Source organism: Sitodiplosis mosellana, unplaced genomic scaffold (assembly GCF_009176505.1).
Source record: "Sitodiplosis mosellana isolate CC-2019 unplaced genomic scaffold, AAFC_SMos_1.0 Smas_scaffold_47, whole genome shotgun sequence".
NCBI classification, from domain to species: domain Eukaryota; kingdom Metazoa; phylum Arthropoda; class Insecta; order Diptera; family Cecidomyiidae; genus Sitodiplosis; species Sitodiplosis mosellana.
The window spans coordinates 892614-907903 of NW_022595289.1; the positions used below are offsets into that span (position 1 = coordinate 892614).

The window sequence follows — 15290 nt, forward strand, 5'->3', positions numbered from 1 at the left end:
TCGAAAACATCGTTTTTTTCTCAATTGTCAAGTGCGCACGTTTCTGTCAGGATAACTTATCAATGTATTTTCAATATTTTCAAATTGGATTACACTACACTAATGTCATGTGAATCTGTATTGGTGCAACTAGACAGCAATATCAGATCTGAAATTTCTAGACGTTGTACTCGCTTCTGTATGCTGTGTCAGTCAATTTTGAAACGTCAAAGTAGCAACAGTTTCAAAAAAAAATATTGCTCCTCCATTCAGTCTCCTCTCTCGCGGTAAATTCTCACTAAAACTTATCCATCGTAAACGAAATTAATAGTTAAAAATTTTCGAATATTTTCCCAAATTTGTTGATTTTGGACAAACACTGGAAGAACGAGAAGTTAAACAGCTGCACAAGAAATAAAAAGAATAAATAAACAAATACATAGAAAGAAAAATTTGTACATGTGAAATAACACGTTTGAAACATAAATAATACACATTTTCATCGTTCAAAGTCAAAGACACAAACGAAACAGATGATATAGTGAAAAATAAAATAAACAAGAAACATAACATTTATATTAACCATGTCTGAGAATGAGAGTATCAGCAACCCACAATATTTTGAGGGTGTAGAAAAACTTCTTGAAATTTGGTTTACACCAAATCCATCGAGCAAGAATGCCGACTTAAGGAAAATTCCAAGGTAAGTAAAAAAAAAAATCGGAAAAATACCAAGAAGAAGAAAAAGAAGAAGAAGCGCATTGCTACAAATATATATAGCAGCCGTACGCACAATGGCATTCGTTCATGTGCAAAATTTCCCCACTTTATTTCATTTTCCCAAAAGCATCCGCGAATCACAGCACTGGATAAACTTTATATTTTCCCATTCAATTTGCATAATTAACATTATATATGCGATACAACACACATTAAAAACCAAAATAAAAAAAGAAAACATAGTGGAATGAACAGAAAATAGAAACAGCTTTTTTTCCCTCTACACCAATTATTGGCGGAACATATCGAAAAAGAGGTGGCAATGTCATATATAGTTGTACATACGTATATTGCTGACGTATATTCGTGTCCTTGCGAGGGTGAAATTTATTACATAATTTCTCTCCTTTTTACATTCACGGAAACACATAGTCAGAGAAAAAAAATAAAAACAGAGCGAGACAGAGCTATTCATCTCTGTTGGTCTGCAGATTTCGAAAAATGTCCTGTTTAAACGGGAGTTATATGCATATGTGACATATACTATCGATTTAATTGAAATTCGCCATCAAATACTTTGTACGGTAGATAACAACCACAACTTACTAAAATATGTATATATTGAATATATGATAAACAAAATGTACATAGGGACAACATCTGCAGGATTTTTAACAATCAAACGAAATGACAACAACTACTTGAAATACCAAATGACAAATACTTTCCATCAAGTCACGACACCCCATAATTTTGATTGCAAACTGCACTCATTCATTACTCTTAGATGTAAATATGTGGATCTAGAATAGACATATTTCTATATTTTCGCGTTCCCATCTATTTCTTGCATCGGGCTACCAGCTATTTAGAGTTTAATATAAGGTAGATGTCCGTTTAGACGCTTTTTCCCACTGTTATGTTGAGCCTAAGCAATGTATGTATTTGAAGATAAAACAAACGCTAAAAAGATGTGATATTTCGTTGTGATTGAAGAGCGCATAAAAATAGAATGCGGCCGGCATTAGAACACGATCGCCTGAGTCACAATATTCAAATAAACAAACACTTCGTTCTTTTTCCGTTCATCGTCGCACTATTTGTTGATTGTTTTGAGTTGCATTTAAGTGGGTATTTGAAGCTAAACGTGAATAAATATTACGACTGATTGCTAATAAATGGTTTAAGTTAACATATAGTACCAATAAGCATTACGGTATCATTTTTTTTATCTCTTTTCCAGATCAATGTGGGATGCTTTGCTAAAATCAGTTCGGTGCGAAATAATAAGTTTCAAACGAAATGACCAAATTGATGCGTACGTTCTGAGGTGAGTAGTCAATACGTAAAAATGTTCAATTCGAATAATAAATTTCCGTTTTTTGCAATACATTCAATTTTCATACATAGCTATGTTTTCTCATCTATTCAATAGACTCGCATTTTTTTTTTCATCCAACACTACCAGTAATTTGTGCGCAATTGGATTTTGTTCGATCATTTACATGAAAAAAGTATAGCACGTGTTGCATATACAGCAGAAATTGCTCCTGAATCTATTGCGATATTGAATAAATACATTTGTCAATCATCTCCGTAGTATTCACATTGTTTTATGAAGCGATTTTTTTTGTCTTCGTTAGAAATATTCACAATTTTGCGTGAATAATAGCTCCTTTGATAACAAAACTGCTCTACTTTTATGACAAAAAAAAATCAGCCGCAGAGAATCGATCAAGATCAATTCATTAGCACGAGTCTGTTGTGTTATCAGTAGCCACATCGCAACCGGATGATTGAGTGGAAAGTTCGCTTATCATTTTTGAAATCCTCGACTAGACATTTCACAAGTGTGTTCATTCAGAAAAAAACATTCTTCATAGTTCTTCCAGTTGCGAAGATCATTTGTTTTATACGCCTCGTTCGATTTATTAAGCTGTTACTAGCAATCGGTACTTCAAATTTAGTATCATACTCATTTTATGACCATGACGATTATTGCTTTCGTTTGAAATAGTTCATTTGTTGGCATTTTCGATTTCATGACAGATTCCCTATCGTAAACATGCACCGTGTAATAGATAATACTGATAAGGCTACAGAAATGAAAGGAAAAAATATTTGTTCTTAGTATAGATATTAAATTCTTTTTGTTTTCGTGAAGTACTGTTTGCCTGAATTGCCACACAAAAATCATCACGTAGTCATGATCGAATCGGTCATTGGCGGCATTCCAATTATGTCTACCAGAGATAGCCTTCCACCACAAACAACAATTATATGTTCAGATGCTTACTCCTCATCTACAATGTAGATTCTACATGCACTTCTGAATAGCAAAACTTTGGCATGTGTCGCAATTTAAAAAAAATGATTCCTGTGAATCCATTCCGTCGTATTTGTCGACATTCAAACGAATATGCAACCACACAGTTAAGTGGATCATAGGAAAAAAAGAGCGAACAAACACAGATGCATGAATAGATTTTCTCCTTTTGTCCTTGTAATTCAATATGTGTATTCATAGTATGTATATCGCACCGTGATTTGTCATTCTCTCTCATTTTACAATCGCTAAATCGCTATTAAATGACTATCATGTGCTCTGCAAGTGTTTGATTTTGTGTTTTTTCTGTTTACTGCATTTATTTATAGCGAGAGTAGCATGTTTGTCTCGAAACGCCGGTGGATTTTGAAAACTTGCGGAACTACAACTCCATTGGAATGCATTGAACCCCTCTTGCAAATGGCTGAAACGCTTGCCGGCTACGTCGAAGTTGATTATCTATTTTACTCGCGTAAAAATTTCAAACGACCAGATTTGCAAGTATCGCCACATCGAAGTTTTGAAGAGGAAGTCACCCTCTTAGATACATTTTTCGATAGTGGTCGCGCATACTGTTTGGGATCGCTCAACCGTGATTGCTGGTATTTATACACTTACAACCGCGAGGGAGGAATCGCGGCACAGCAATATGAAAATGTTGGCAACGGACTTTCAATTGAACCAGATCAGACTATTGAAATTTTAATGACTGACCTTGATCCAGATGTTATGGCCATCTTCACGAAGGAAGAATGCAAAAATGCAACGGAGGCTACGCAGGTAGTTTATCTCGATTTTCATAGCATCTTGATTTAGATTTTCATGTGGAATGTAGCAATTGAATTATTTTCATCAAACTTTCAGAGATCTGGTATCGAAAAGTTACTTCCGGACATGATTATTGACGACTATCAGTTTGAACCTTGTGGCTATTCAATGAATGGTATTTCGAAGCATGAGGTAACTATAATGAAAATCTATCATTGATTAATGCATAAAGTAAACATTATTTCTATATTTAAAATAATTATAAATATCTTTCGCTTCAAAATCACTAATATAAATGCTTGTCAGTTGACTGGAAATGATGAATATAAAGAAGTAAGTCAATCTGCATGAAAAAAAAGAAAAAAAACATTTTGCATTTAGTTATTCATAAATATTGGATGGGTGGTATTTTTTAGTCTTTTTAGTGATAATGGCCACTAATACTAATAATGATTCATATTTCAGGGGTGCTACATGACCATTCACATCACGCCAGAACCTGAGTTTTCGTATGTCAGCTTTGAAAGTAATGTGGCCGCATCAAATTATAGTGATTTGATCTCTCGTGTTATCAAAGTATTTCAACCATCCAAATTCTTGGTCACCATTTTTGTTAGCAAGGTTTGTATTACATGAAACTGTTCATCATATTTTTTTTTCCATTCGATTATTGAATGAACTATTACTCGTTCTGTTGCAGACATCGAAAGCAATTGATGCTGGTCATGAATTGGATTACAAAACATCGATTGGAGAATGGAAGAGACGTGATATACAGTACTGTCGTTTTCCCGGTTACGATTTGACTTACGCGCACTACACTAAATTTCCAAGCTGAGGGTTACAGGACTTGACCTCAGCCACTGAGGTCAATCAAACTTCACATACCTATCACTATCCGTTTCCAATTCATAAATATTTGAGCGATACACCCATCTATGAACCATTTATTGTGTCCAAGTCTGAACAATTTCAAAAGTTACAACAATTATTAGTAGAAAGTACGACACGTGAATATGCTAATGTTGTTGCAGACATTTTTGTCAATTTATTATACTTCGCCCAACTTTTGCGGTATTACATAAACGAATATTCACCATTGCTCCTGTTCTCCTGGTGGCGAAATAAGATATCTTGAAACCAAATAACAAATCCAATTTATTAACATTCAAACATCAAATCAATTGCTTCAAAACACAGACCAATTCAGACGAAACAACAGCAAAACGAATGCCAGGAGACATTTAAGATAAATAATTCATTTGAGGAAAATCTCTTCCTTATGAAAGCTTTCTATTGTAGCGATTTAGTTAACATCAGTAAATACTACAGATGACGTAGTTTACAATTTCCTTGCATTACATTTACATTTTGGATGGAATGAAGTGCATTTGCACTTGGAGTACAGTGCCGTTTTCATTCTGTATTATTTCTGACATTTCACAAACATTCAAACATTTTAACGATTATGATATGCCAGTCAGCTGGTACGGATGGCAAGAAAAACCTATTACATTTAACTGTAACCAAAATCTGTTGCATTCAAATATAAATTGTACTATTACACATTCTATTTGACATAAACCATATTTTCATGCAATTCGAGAGAAGGCTGTATAATCTGTCTTTTAAACTCACTTTCATTCATTTCATATATTCCATATTGATGTAAACATAAGCCATTGTGCATTGCATACGAACGGATAGTGATTGGTATTGAGAGATATAATGATAACGAATTAAAAATAAAAAATAATATGAAAAAGACCGTTTTTTGAAGTGCTTTTGGAAATAAAAGGTGTGTTCAATCAAGATTTTGTTTAATTCACTTAAAACTAACAAATATTATGCGATTAGAAAAGAAAACAATCGTAGGTTCATTATATTCGAAGCGTTTTCAAATTTTGAAAATCATAAAAAAACTAAGCGTCTAAAAATGCAAAGACGTCGGGCAAAGTAAACGATAGCATAATTATAATGATAATTTCTACCCATAGATTAGAGCAAATGCAGCTCAAGCACTAAATACATTTTCAACATATGCAATTCAGTAGCTGAGTAATTTTTTTTCAGGAAAAGTTGCTCAATTTGTTTCTAACAGAATATTGCAATATACAAATAAATTTATAATGAATTGAATAAGAATGTTTTATTTGTCCATATGTAATACCGTAAAGAAAATACTGTTTGTCGAACGCCTTATTTTAAACTAAATCAATAACATTGTGGGTTTGCAACACTCCCAGATTTGACGGCTTCAATGGTGACTTTGCACGATAGTTGTTATTCTTTGCGGGCTTCGAATGTCCTTCAGAATGTGGAAAATTCTCCTTCATGCCCACGCCAACAACTGAAGAATTCGAAACTTGGGATGTTTTGATGTTATTCTGTAATATTGAAAGATGTGTATATAGGAATCAAACAATCTGAGCTATCAAAATAATGAAATACTTACCTCAAATGCATCATAGTTAACGAGTGATTCATCCGAAACGATCCCCTTATGAGACGATTGACGACGATTGGAGAGACGGTATTTCTTCAGTATTTTGCTGGCAGAAATGTTAACAAGCGTCTAAGACAAGAGTAAAAATAATAATAATGAAATTCGGCTATCCATGCGAATAACTTCCAACAACTATTATACCCCGTGTTTTTTATTGACGGTCATCATTCGCTTTTGCTGCATGCCACTGGGCTTGGCAAATCCAGACACATTTTCATCGTTGTATTGATTGAGTAAATTTCTTTTTGTATGTGATCGAACTGAATATGACGGGGCTGTGGCCACCGTAAACTTTTGTACAGATGCTGTTCGATTTATTACGCGCGGAGCAAAGTTTTCTTCCAAATTTCTCTTCTTTTTTGCCAAATTTCCAGTTGTCATGCCCAAACTAGGACCGAAAACAGAATAAATTTAATTTTTATTTAATCCTTCTACATATGGATAATATAGCATAATAAAACATACTTGGTCGTTGAAGCCATTCGTTTCAATGTAACATGGCCGTGTGGAGTTCTCGGCGTAATTGCCACCTTACATGGTGTTGCTTTCCTTGCGCTCTTCAGCAACTCCTTTGAGTCTCTGTAAATCTCCCAATCTTGTTCCATCAATTGTATGATACACACACCATTTATGGGGAAGTCACGATTATTCTGCCGACGAAACTCTTCGGCCAATGTTTTGATTCTTCTCTCGATTTTTGGGATTTCGATATCCGTTTGCTTACGGTCTTTTTCCTCTTTCAGCAGTTGTCCCCCGCGATTGTTGTAGCGATTCGGTTCATTTTGTTTGGCTTCTAATGCCTTCTTCTTTTCCCACCATTGATTTCGTGAGATGAACAATTCAAAGATGTTTCTGCCATTGATTAAAAAAACAATTGAATTATCTGAAAACGATGATGATTCATTCATGTGCTTTACTCACTTGTTTTCATTGTAAAACTTGGTGCATTCCTCAAGTTCCATTTCATGCAGCTGAAGCAAATCTTCAGTATACATTTCGCTGCGCAGAAATTCAAATTTATCCCGTTCCTCTTGCGATTTATATACTTTGTCCCACTGTTCAATCAACTTGATGCGCAACTGATCAATAAAAAGTTTGATATTCTCCTGCCTCACCTTCTTGCACATCTTCAGCTCCTGATTCAATTCCGCCACCGATGAAACTTTAAACTGGGCAGCAACGGAACGAAACTTTGACCGAACCGATTTCGGTGCTTGCAAACAATCCCAAAGCATTTCTAGCTTCTCCAATAGTTTTTCACACTCGTGTTTGATTTCGTCCTTCTGTTTCTGATAACGGTCACGTTCACTTTGCAAATATGCTATGTTTTCCTTTGTGGGCAAAGGCCTGCAAAAAATATGTACACAACATTTGATCATTACTTTGCTTTTCCTAGTCTAAATGTTGAATTTCTTACATTGTTTGATTTAGATTGCCAATTTCCATGCCCATTTCCTCGCATAACGCCTGAATCTCATGTTGAACACATTCGATTTCATTGAGACGGCGTGCCCGTTCACTTTTCAAATCGAGCAAATATTTCTCGAAGTCATAAATCTCCGCATCGCCAGCCAACGGATCAACAGATAATTCTCGAAGACTTTCGTTGAGCTCTTCACAAAGCAGCTGTTGCGTCTTCAGACATTCATCAATCTGATTCATCTTTTGGCGATATTTTTCACGCATTTCATTTAAATCGGAATCAAGTTTTTCCTGGTACACCATTAACGGCATATCATCGCTACGGTCCAAGTCAAATTCAAAATCGACGTTCAGCTTGCGTTTCAATTCCAGAGCCTCTTTGAGTAGCTCTGCAATGTAATACATAGATTAGATAATTACCGCAAATTTTCAGCTTTGTTACACATACCATCAATTCTTGTGGTCATGTCAGCTTGTTTATTTTCCAGTTCAGCCAGTACGTCATTGTAAAAAGTTTGCAAGTGTTCGTTCATTCGATCCAAATAAACGGAGCTAAGCTCTTTGTGGAAGAGTTTGTCAAGTTTTGGCGTAAATTCAGTGAGAAAATCATGCGTCGTTGCATTCATTTCTTCACGTAAACGAGATCTATAAATGGATAATAATACAATGAAAAGTATCATTTCATACACTAGAACTTTGGATAAAATCATAACAAAACATGAATAGTTAACAGTTGAATAATTTTTTTTTTAAAAACATCGTTATAATGAAAAACTTACATATGTTCACTGTCCATTTCAATTTCGTTCCACTGCTTATCGGGTTTTCTTTGTCAAGACAATTAACAAGTGCACACTGAAGTAATGGACAACAACTAATTCGAACACAACACAACAAGAACAAATCGTTCAATTGTGAGTAATAATGCCAAAAAATTGTAAAAAGAAACGGATTGATTTTAAAAGAACAATTCTCTTTTCCAGCAAGAGGTCTATGTCAATGTTTGCCACCAAAGTTTGCTATACGAATATGGTCGTTTTGATGCGGTACAAAATTCAAACAGTTGAAAACAGCGTCATACATTTGACAAGCGGTAGAAAAAACCGAAAGAAAACCGATGAATTCGCCATAATCAACGTTTCGCCGTGTGTTTAAAACATATTCAAAACGATTCGGTCAACTATTTATATCATTCTTTTGGATTTTAATTTTTTTTTTCTTCAAAAATTGCATAAGAATATTCAGAATAAATAAATTCAGTAGTTAATTCATAAATACGAAAAGAATATGCAGAAACTTTTCGATTCTACCGTCATAAGTATTTATGTTTCGAATACCCGAATTTAAAAATTTCCAACTGTCATGTTGGCACCACTTTGGAAGAAATGCATCGGAAAATAAATGATATACAATACACCAAAATGCATAGAAAAAAAAATGTGTGTGATGTAATCATACAATCCCCATTGTTTTTTCCCTACTATAAAGAATTTATATTCAAAGTGAAACAAAAACACAACCGCTTCTTTAACATGGAGATGTTTGTATTTCGCCCGTACTAAACAATACTGGCGAAGTATATTCGACTTCGAATGACATGTCATATATTTATGTTGGTAACACTGGTTTAGTTTTAAACAGAAGTCAACCGATTTTTCTTCCAACAAACACAAACGAACGAACCAAATAAAATAAAGCATATTTCTAAGGTCGATCACAAATATTTTAATTTATTCAAAAATGTCAAGTAAAGAAGCGGAGTTCATTTCACAATGGAACGGATTGTTGGATTTTAAAATTGACGAAAGCAGTGTGCGACGGCCAAATTTCCAGTTCTTCTATAGTGCACTTGAGTCACTTTTGCGTAGTTTGAATATCAACATTGAATCTGCTCGAATTGAAGCAATGAACAACCATGATTCAGAACGTTTATATTTCATTACATTTTGTGGGTTCGTTCAACGCTTATACCAGTTGTCTGATGAGGCACATAACTTTTACTACTTAGATTTGATTAATCCAAGTAAGATCTTGTTAGGTTACAATCACATTTGTTATGCAAACAATGATGCCATTTTTCTCTTTTAAATATTTGTACAGATCCGAAAAAGAGTTCCCACGTATTGAAAATGTTGTTCAACTACGTGAAATACTATAAAATGGTGAAAGAAACAGTATATGAGAAGGCACACGATGCTTTGAGTTCATATAACGAGGCATTGGCAACGAATAACGCACTTCAAGTCAAGAATGAAACGGCAAAAAAACGCGCAGCGAATGTGAGTTCACCGTCGACGCAATTCAATTTAATTTAGTTGTCAAAATAAAAGACATCCCATTTCAGATGGAACTTCAATTGGGCGAGTATGAGAAAAAGTTACCACAACTACAGGAACGAGTGAACAATTGTCTAGCCGATCTACAGATGCTGGATAAGGAGATCACACAGAAGAATGCAGACAACAAGAATTTTGATTCAACAATCATAAAAGTTGAAATCAAACAAACTGAACTAAGTGAAACCGTCGTTAGTGAGGAGGAGTATAAAACACGGCTAAATGCGATTGAGGCTCTGAAGCAAGAGTTGAATGAATTGCGTGAGGTTGCCGAACATGTTCGAACATCGAACGTTGTATCTAGTGCCAAAATTAAAGAACTCACGCTAACATTAGAAATTGTTAACAAGGCATTGAAAGTACACCAAATAGCTCATTACGATGAGTTCATGTAAGCACACTTTATTTTGAATTTCTGCAGTCTCGTTCATGACCACTAATCAATACAAATGTTATAGATCGGTTAATTCGAACCTCGATTTGACCATGAAGGAAATTAAGCAAGAAGAACAGCGTATCAAAGAGTTGAAAATCAATCTGAAAGCTTTAATGGAAAATACGGATGAGATTTTGTCAAAAACCAAACAAATTGAGGCACATACCGATAAAATTCAAGTCGATTCCAACGCTATAAGTGATGAATTAGTCAGGTGATTTCTCAAAGCCTTTTTCGAGCAAATAGAATAATCTTCGCATGAATAAAACGCATTAAAATTTATTGGGAATTTTAGGACAGTATCCTATCACGAAAAGAATATCGAGGTGGCCAACAGCGAACTGTCAGAAGCCAGATTAGGAATCGAAGAATTGGAACGACAACAGCACTTCATTCTGAATTCAATTTCAACAATTCTTCGAACATTGACATTACCGTCCAATCATCCGGGGAAAAGCATATAAAATCTGATAATGTATTTTTCTAATTTCGTGTTCAAATCATTGGAAAATGTATTCAAATTTCATGGAAATAAACAGAACTCTTGAGGTTGCGATTACTGTATTCAAATTAAAACAATAGGCTTTTCCAATACATTGAATAGTCTTTCAGTGTTGACCGATCAGCACTTAATTTTCATCGAACGTCAAAATACGGCATTTGTATCCATTACCAAACAGTCAGTACCTCGTAACTAGTATTACTTCTTTTGATTGATTATTCTAACGTTTTTTAACGTATTTCAAAAGGTACAATTAACATATTTGTTACAAAACACTGAAAAAAATGTCTGAGTTTGAAATACCAATTGGATCATTGGAAGAACAAGCATTGAAGCGAAAAGAACGATTGAGAAATTTGAAACGTAAAGCAGAAACAAAGGATCAGACGGCATCAACGAATACATTCAACAGCGACGCAGAGAAAGTGAATTTGCCATTACCGACACAATTGACGAAAAACGTAACAGATCAGCCAAACGAAGATGCAGAACACAGTCAAACAGCGTTAAAGAATGACGATGTGATATCACAGATTACAAGCGAAGTTCATACATTGAAAACACCTATAGTCATCGAAGAAATCGATATACAAAACCTCGCACCAAGAAAACCTGATTGGGACTTAAAAAGAGATGTGGCGAAAAAATTGGAAATACTTGATCGTCGAACCCAGCGCGCAATAGCTGAAATTATCCGCGACCGTCTGCGATCAAACGACGGTGACGTTGACTTGCAAGCAGTTAATGCTGTTGGATATACTGCGCAACCTGAAAACTAGGAACTTTCAAGCATAATTACAATTTACTGTTTCCAATACATGTACTGAATTGAATTTAAGACCAATTTAATATGATTGTCAAAACAAAACGAATAAAATAACAAGTTCAACTATTGCTAAAACTTTGATAAACAAATGGGTCTATTTCTATGGTAAAATGAGGTTATGTTTTTCATTCTATTGTAAATGACATTTATGCAGTAGCATAAAAAATAGCGTCGAGAAGAATTATATATTTGACAGTTCACAAAATTCACTACTGAAATACCACTTTTTTGCTTCTTTTTTTGGTGTCGCTTTGCATTTTTTGTTTGAATTTCAATTTTGTGTTTAAGGACTGGTAGTATCCATAAAAATGGCAGACACAGAAGAAGATAATCCAATTGATTGTTCTCTGCATAAATGTATTTTTGAGGACGATTTTCGTAAGCTAAACCAATTGATTCGTACAAATAATGTTGCCCAAAAGGATAAACACGGTAAAAACATAATTTTTCCATATTTATTTATAAAAATCAATCGTATTTTGATAAGCCTATTTGTTATTAAAGATTTAATTATTCGGAATCAATCTTTCACGGTTTTATTCGTGATATATTCATAAATAATATCATAAAATTATTGTTTATTATATCATTTATCATCACATACTTAATATTACAGGAAATACAGCACTACATTTATCTGTAATGCTCGGCCGCAAAGGTATGTATATAAATACAGATATGGCCCAAGCTTTCTGTGGGAATATACATAACGTGTATAAAAATAGTATAGGACCAAAAAAAATCGATACATAGATTTTGCCTATTCGATTTGTTTACATTTGTTGCCACATATTGAATATATTTTGATAATGGAAGTGACTGATGATATAAATATACGATGTGCATTTATAGTGTGTACACATCTTCTATTGGCTCATGGTGCTCCTGTGAAAGTTAAGAATGTGAACGGATGGTCCCCTCTAGCCGAAGCGATTAGCTATGGGGATCGACAAACAAGTGAGATTATTTGTGTTTGAATACAAATTTGATATTATAAACACCGACGAACAATTACTTTTGTTCCAGTTTGTTCATTGTTGAAGAAATTAAAGCAACAAGCCAAAGAGCAAATCGAAGAAAGAAGACCGAATTTAGTGAAAGCATTAAAGCAAATGGGAGACTTTTATATGGAATTAAAATGGGATTTTCAGTCATGGGGTAAGATAGTCATATGTGATGATGGAAGGAAAAATTCATCTTTAAGATAATATTACAAATATATTTTTCTCCTCTTATAGTGCCGTTAGTGTCACGAATTCTGCCATCAGGTATGCGTTGAATACGCTTTTGTTTATTATGACATTTATTACAATAATAAGAAAATGAATTATTTTTCTTCCTACGAAGACATATGCAAAATTCATAAAAGTGGTTCTTCAATTCGTTTGGATACAACTCTCGTTGATTTTTCCGACATGCGTTGGGAACGCGGTGACATATCCTTTATATTTCGCGGTGATAATAATCCACGCGAGTCACTAACCGTTTTAGATAATGAATATCATTGCTATCAACGAGTTCGATACGAAGAGACTGATACTGAAATTGAGGATGAAGTGGACATATTAATGTCCAGTGATATACTTGCGGCTCAAATGTCAACAAAGAGCATTAACTTCGTTAGAGCTCAAAGTGGTTGGATTTTTCGAGAAGATAGAAAAGAATTGGTTGCTGGTCAATACGATTGTGAATTGTATTCAATCAATGGATTAGTGTTGGAATCACGGAAACGACGCGAGCATCTATCACGTGATGATTTACAAAAGAACAAAGCCATTATGGAATCGTTGAAGGGCGGCCATCATGCACCGAGTTTAGATCAAAACGGAGAGGTATTGGTAACGAAAAAAGCCTGATCAAAAACTTCTTTTTTTGATATGGTAGTAGTAATCACGATGCATAACATTTGTCCACCAGATTGTACGCCGTGAATCGCTTACACCGCCGGAGGAAAATGGAATCACTTGGGATGAGTATATCAATTCAGAGCCTGGCGAATATCCCAATCTTGGAAGGCAAATCATTTATAAGGAAACTAGTAAGACATTTCGTGCAACAGTAGCAATGGTAAATAGAATTCTCTATTTTATCTAATTTCAAATAGCATTATGTGCGATCGCAGCTACGACATACCTGCATTTGGGCATGAAAATTTTTCAATTGTTTGTTGCTTTTCAGAGTAAAGATTTCCCATTAACTGTGGAAATGTTGCTTAATGTGTTAGAAGTAATCGCGCCATTCAAACACTTTACAAAGCTTCGTGAATTCGTTACATTGAAATTACCAAGCGGTTTTCCTGTGAAAATTGACATACCGATCTTACCAACCGTCTCAGCGAAAATCACTTTTCAAAAGTTCGAATTTCGTGATAACATATCGCCAGATTTGTTTGAAATTCCCAATGAATATACTGAAGACAGCATGCGGTAATTATTATTTTAATATTATCAGATGTAGATTTGGTTTCGATGTCATTTACCTACCTTTCCTTTTTTCTCTCTTCACTCTTTCCAGGTTTCCCGACTTATGACGTATTGAAATTATTTATACTGTAAACATAATAATTTAATCACCATACAATTTTCATTTATCTAAGTGTATGATAACATATTGAATAGAAAAAAATATCAAATTATAAAACTCGCAGTAGTCCTATTTGAGATTCCGTTCTATCACGATTTTATTTAATTTTCCACTCAATATTTATGCATGTGATTTTGAAGAAGAGCAACAAATGTGTAGTGTGACCAGAAAATGTCTAATGAACAGCACCCCAAAATCAGCACAATATATTAGTCAAAATCACCTGTTCGTAAATAAGAATTTCATTGCCAGCACCCACCGATGGCAGTTATTGTTTCACCCACTGACTCCAATTGATGTTTCAATCAATTAATTGACTGATCGGTTCCGCTTCATCTACATGAATGTTTATGCAACAATGGAAAGTAGAATTCAAATTCTTCAAGAGTCATCAGTAATGTGAACGATTTTATGTGTAAAAGTGAAAAGTAAATAATAAATTTCTAAATAGAAACAATTTTACGTTTCTATTCAGAGGTTCCATTTAATGCTACGTTGGTTTTTGTTTTATTTGAAGCTTCTTTCGGATATAAAGAGCCGAACCTATGACCTACATTCCAGTAAAATTCAATTTTCAGTTTTGTGCACGCAGTAAGTATTTATGATCTTTGCATATCCAGCTATCCATTATCATGCCTATCATGCATTGAAATCTTTCACGCTTACCGTTTATTTTACCGTTGGCAAAAAAATTACCTACAAGCTTTCATTCAAACCTTTGTTTTCGAAATTCAATGCTACGCATAATAAAACATCTCTGAAAAACAGCATTAATATTCTCTACTACTAGAGAAACCGATGCTAAAAACAAACAGGAGGGGATAGAAACTGAACTGACTTCAGTTTTGAGATATTCGCATACCTGTGAGATAAAGCACGCAGACAA

The 15290-nt window shown here is 34.4% G+C and overlaps 5 protein-coding genes across 7 annotated transcripts; 4 read left to right on the forward strand and 1 right to left on the reverse strand.

Moving 5' to 3' along the window:
• The first annotated feature begins 27 nt into the window (after nt 1–27).
• Nucleotides 28–5932, forward strand: LOC129570201 (S-adenosylmethionine decarboxylase proenzyme). Of its 2 annotated transcripts, XM_055449708.1 has the most exons (7): nt 28–682; nt 1943–2029; nt 3355–3805; nt 3890–3985; nt 4100–4126; nt 4259–4414; nt 4494–5932. In XM_055449708.1, the coding sequence occupies exons 1-7, from the start codon at nt 564–566 to the stop codon at nt 4629–4631; spliced, it is 1074 nt and encodes a 357-aa protein (XP_055305683.1). In that variant the 5' UTR covers nt 28–563; the 3' UTR covers nt 4632–5932. The 2 variants fall into 2 exon arrangements, with proteins under 2 accessions (XP_055305683.1, XP_055305684.1); XM_055449709.1 differs by lacking the exon at nt 4100–4126 and having other exon boundaries at nt 137–682.
• Nucleotides 5917–8792, reverse strand: LOC129570194 (protein regulator of cytokinesis 1-like). Its single transcript, XM_055449699.1, has 8 exons — nt 8501–8792; nt 8170–8366; nt 7717–8110; nt 7221–7646; nt 6765–7151; nt 6441–6687; nt 6249–6368; nt 5917–6180 (listed from the first exon to the last, which is right to left on the reverse strand). Exons 1-8 carry the CDS (start codon nt 8515–8517, stop codon nt 5998–6000), a joined length of 1971 nt encoding a protein of 656 aa, XP_055305674.1. The 5' UTR covers nt 8518–8792; the 3' UTR covers nt 5917–5997.
• Nucleotides 8793–9023: 231 nt separating this feature from the next.
• LOC129570200 (kinetochore protein Nuf2-B) lies at nt 9024–11069 on the forward strand. The gene is made up of 5 exons (XM_055449707.1): nt 9024–9744; nt 9822–10000; nt 10066–10448; nt 10516–10707; nt 10789–11069. The coding sequence occupies exons 1-5, from the start codon at nt 9462–9464 to the stop codon at nt 10955–10957; spliced, it is 1206 nt and encodes a 401-aa protein (XP_055305682.1). The 5' UTR covers nt 9024–9461; the 3' UTR covers nt 10958–11069.
• Nucleotides 11070–11142: 73 nt separating this feature from the next.
• Nucleotides 11143–11905, forward strand: LOC129570204 (coiled-coil domain-containing protein 12). The gene has a single exon (XM_055449712.1). It carries the CDS (start codon nt 11280–11282, stop codon nt 11772–11774), a length of 495 nt encoding a protein of 164 aa, XP_055305687.1. The 5' UTR covers nt 11143–11279; the 3' UTR covers nt 11775–11905.
• A 65-nt stretch (nt 11906–11970) lies between these two features.
• Nucleotides 11971–14897, forward strand: LOC129570199 (ankyrin repeat domain-containing protein 13C). Of its 2 annotated transcripts, none has more exons than XM_055449706.1 (9): nt 11971–12253; nt 12438–12479; nt 12674–12778; nt 12848–12979; nt 13060–13089; nt 13169–13653; nt 13739–13888; nt 14000–14247; nt 14336–14897. In XM_055449706.1, the coding sequence occupies exons 1-9, from the start codon at nt 12130–12132 to the stop codon at nt 14349–14351; spliced, it is 1332 nt and encodes a 443-aa protein (XP_055305681.1). In that variant the 5' UTR covers nt 11971–12129; the 3' UTR covers nt 14352–14897. The 2 variants fall into 2 exon arrangements, with proteins under 2 accessions (XP_055305681.1, XP_055305680.1); XM_055449705.1 differs by having other exon boundaries at nt 11994–12253; nt 13169–13659.
• Nucleotides 14898–15290: the final 393 nt, after the last annotated feature.

Bases quoted from the DNA above. Each gene is read 5' to 3' on its own strand.
- LOC129570199 (XM_055449705.1), top strand. From the start codon at position 12,130: ATGGCAGACACAGAAGAAGATAATCCAATTGATTGTTCTCTGCATAAA. The intron at 13,090-13,168 runs GTATGCGTTGAA...CTTCCTACGAAG, and splicing joins GTCACGAATTCTGCCATCAG to ACATATGCAAAATTCATAAA. The intron at 13,660-13,738 runs GTAACGAAAAAA...TTTGTCCACCAG, and splicing joins ATCAAAACGGAGAGGTATTG to ATTGTACGCCGTGAATCGCT.
- LOC129570200 (XM_055449707.1), top strand. From the start codon at position 9,462: ATGTCAAGTAAAGAAGCGGAGTTCATTTCACAATGGAACGGATTGTTG. The intron at 10,001-10,065 runs GTGAGTTCACCG...ATCCCATTTCAG, and splicing joins CAAAAAAACGCGCAGCGAAT to ATGGAACTTCAATTGGGCGA. The intron at 10,708-10,788 runs GTGATTTCTCAA...TGGGAATTTTAG, and splicing joins ATAAGTGATGAATTAGTCAG to GACAGTATCCTATCACGAAA.
- LOC129570194 (XM_055449699.1), bottom strand. The intron at 7,152-7,220 runs GTGAGTAAAGCA...AATCAATGGCAG, and splicing joins AAGTTTTACAATGAAAACAA to AAACATCTTTGAATTGTTCA. The intron at 6,688-6,764 runs GTATGTTTTATT...TTTCGGTCCTAG, and splicing joins CGAATGGCTTCAACGACCAA to TTTGGGCATGACAACTGGAA.
- LOC129570201 (XM_055449708.1), top strand. From the start codon at position 564: ATGTCTGAGAATGAGAGTATCAGCAACCCACAATATTTTGAGGGTGTA. The intron at 683-1,942 runs GTAAGTAAAAAA...TCTCTTTTCCAG, and splicing joins GACTTAAGGAAAATTCCAAG to ATCAATGTGGGATGCTTTGC. The intron at 4,415-4,493 runs GTTTGTATTACA...GTTCTGTTGCAG, and splicing joins TCACCATTTTTGTTAGCAAG to ACATCGAAAGCAATTGATGC.
- LOC129570204 (XM_055449712.1), top strand. From the start codon at position 11,280: ATGTCTGAGTTTGAAATACCAATTGGATCATTGGAAGAACAAGCATTG.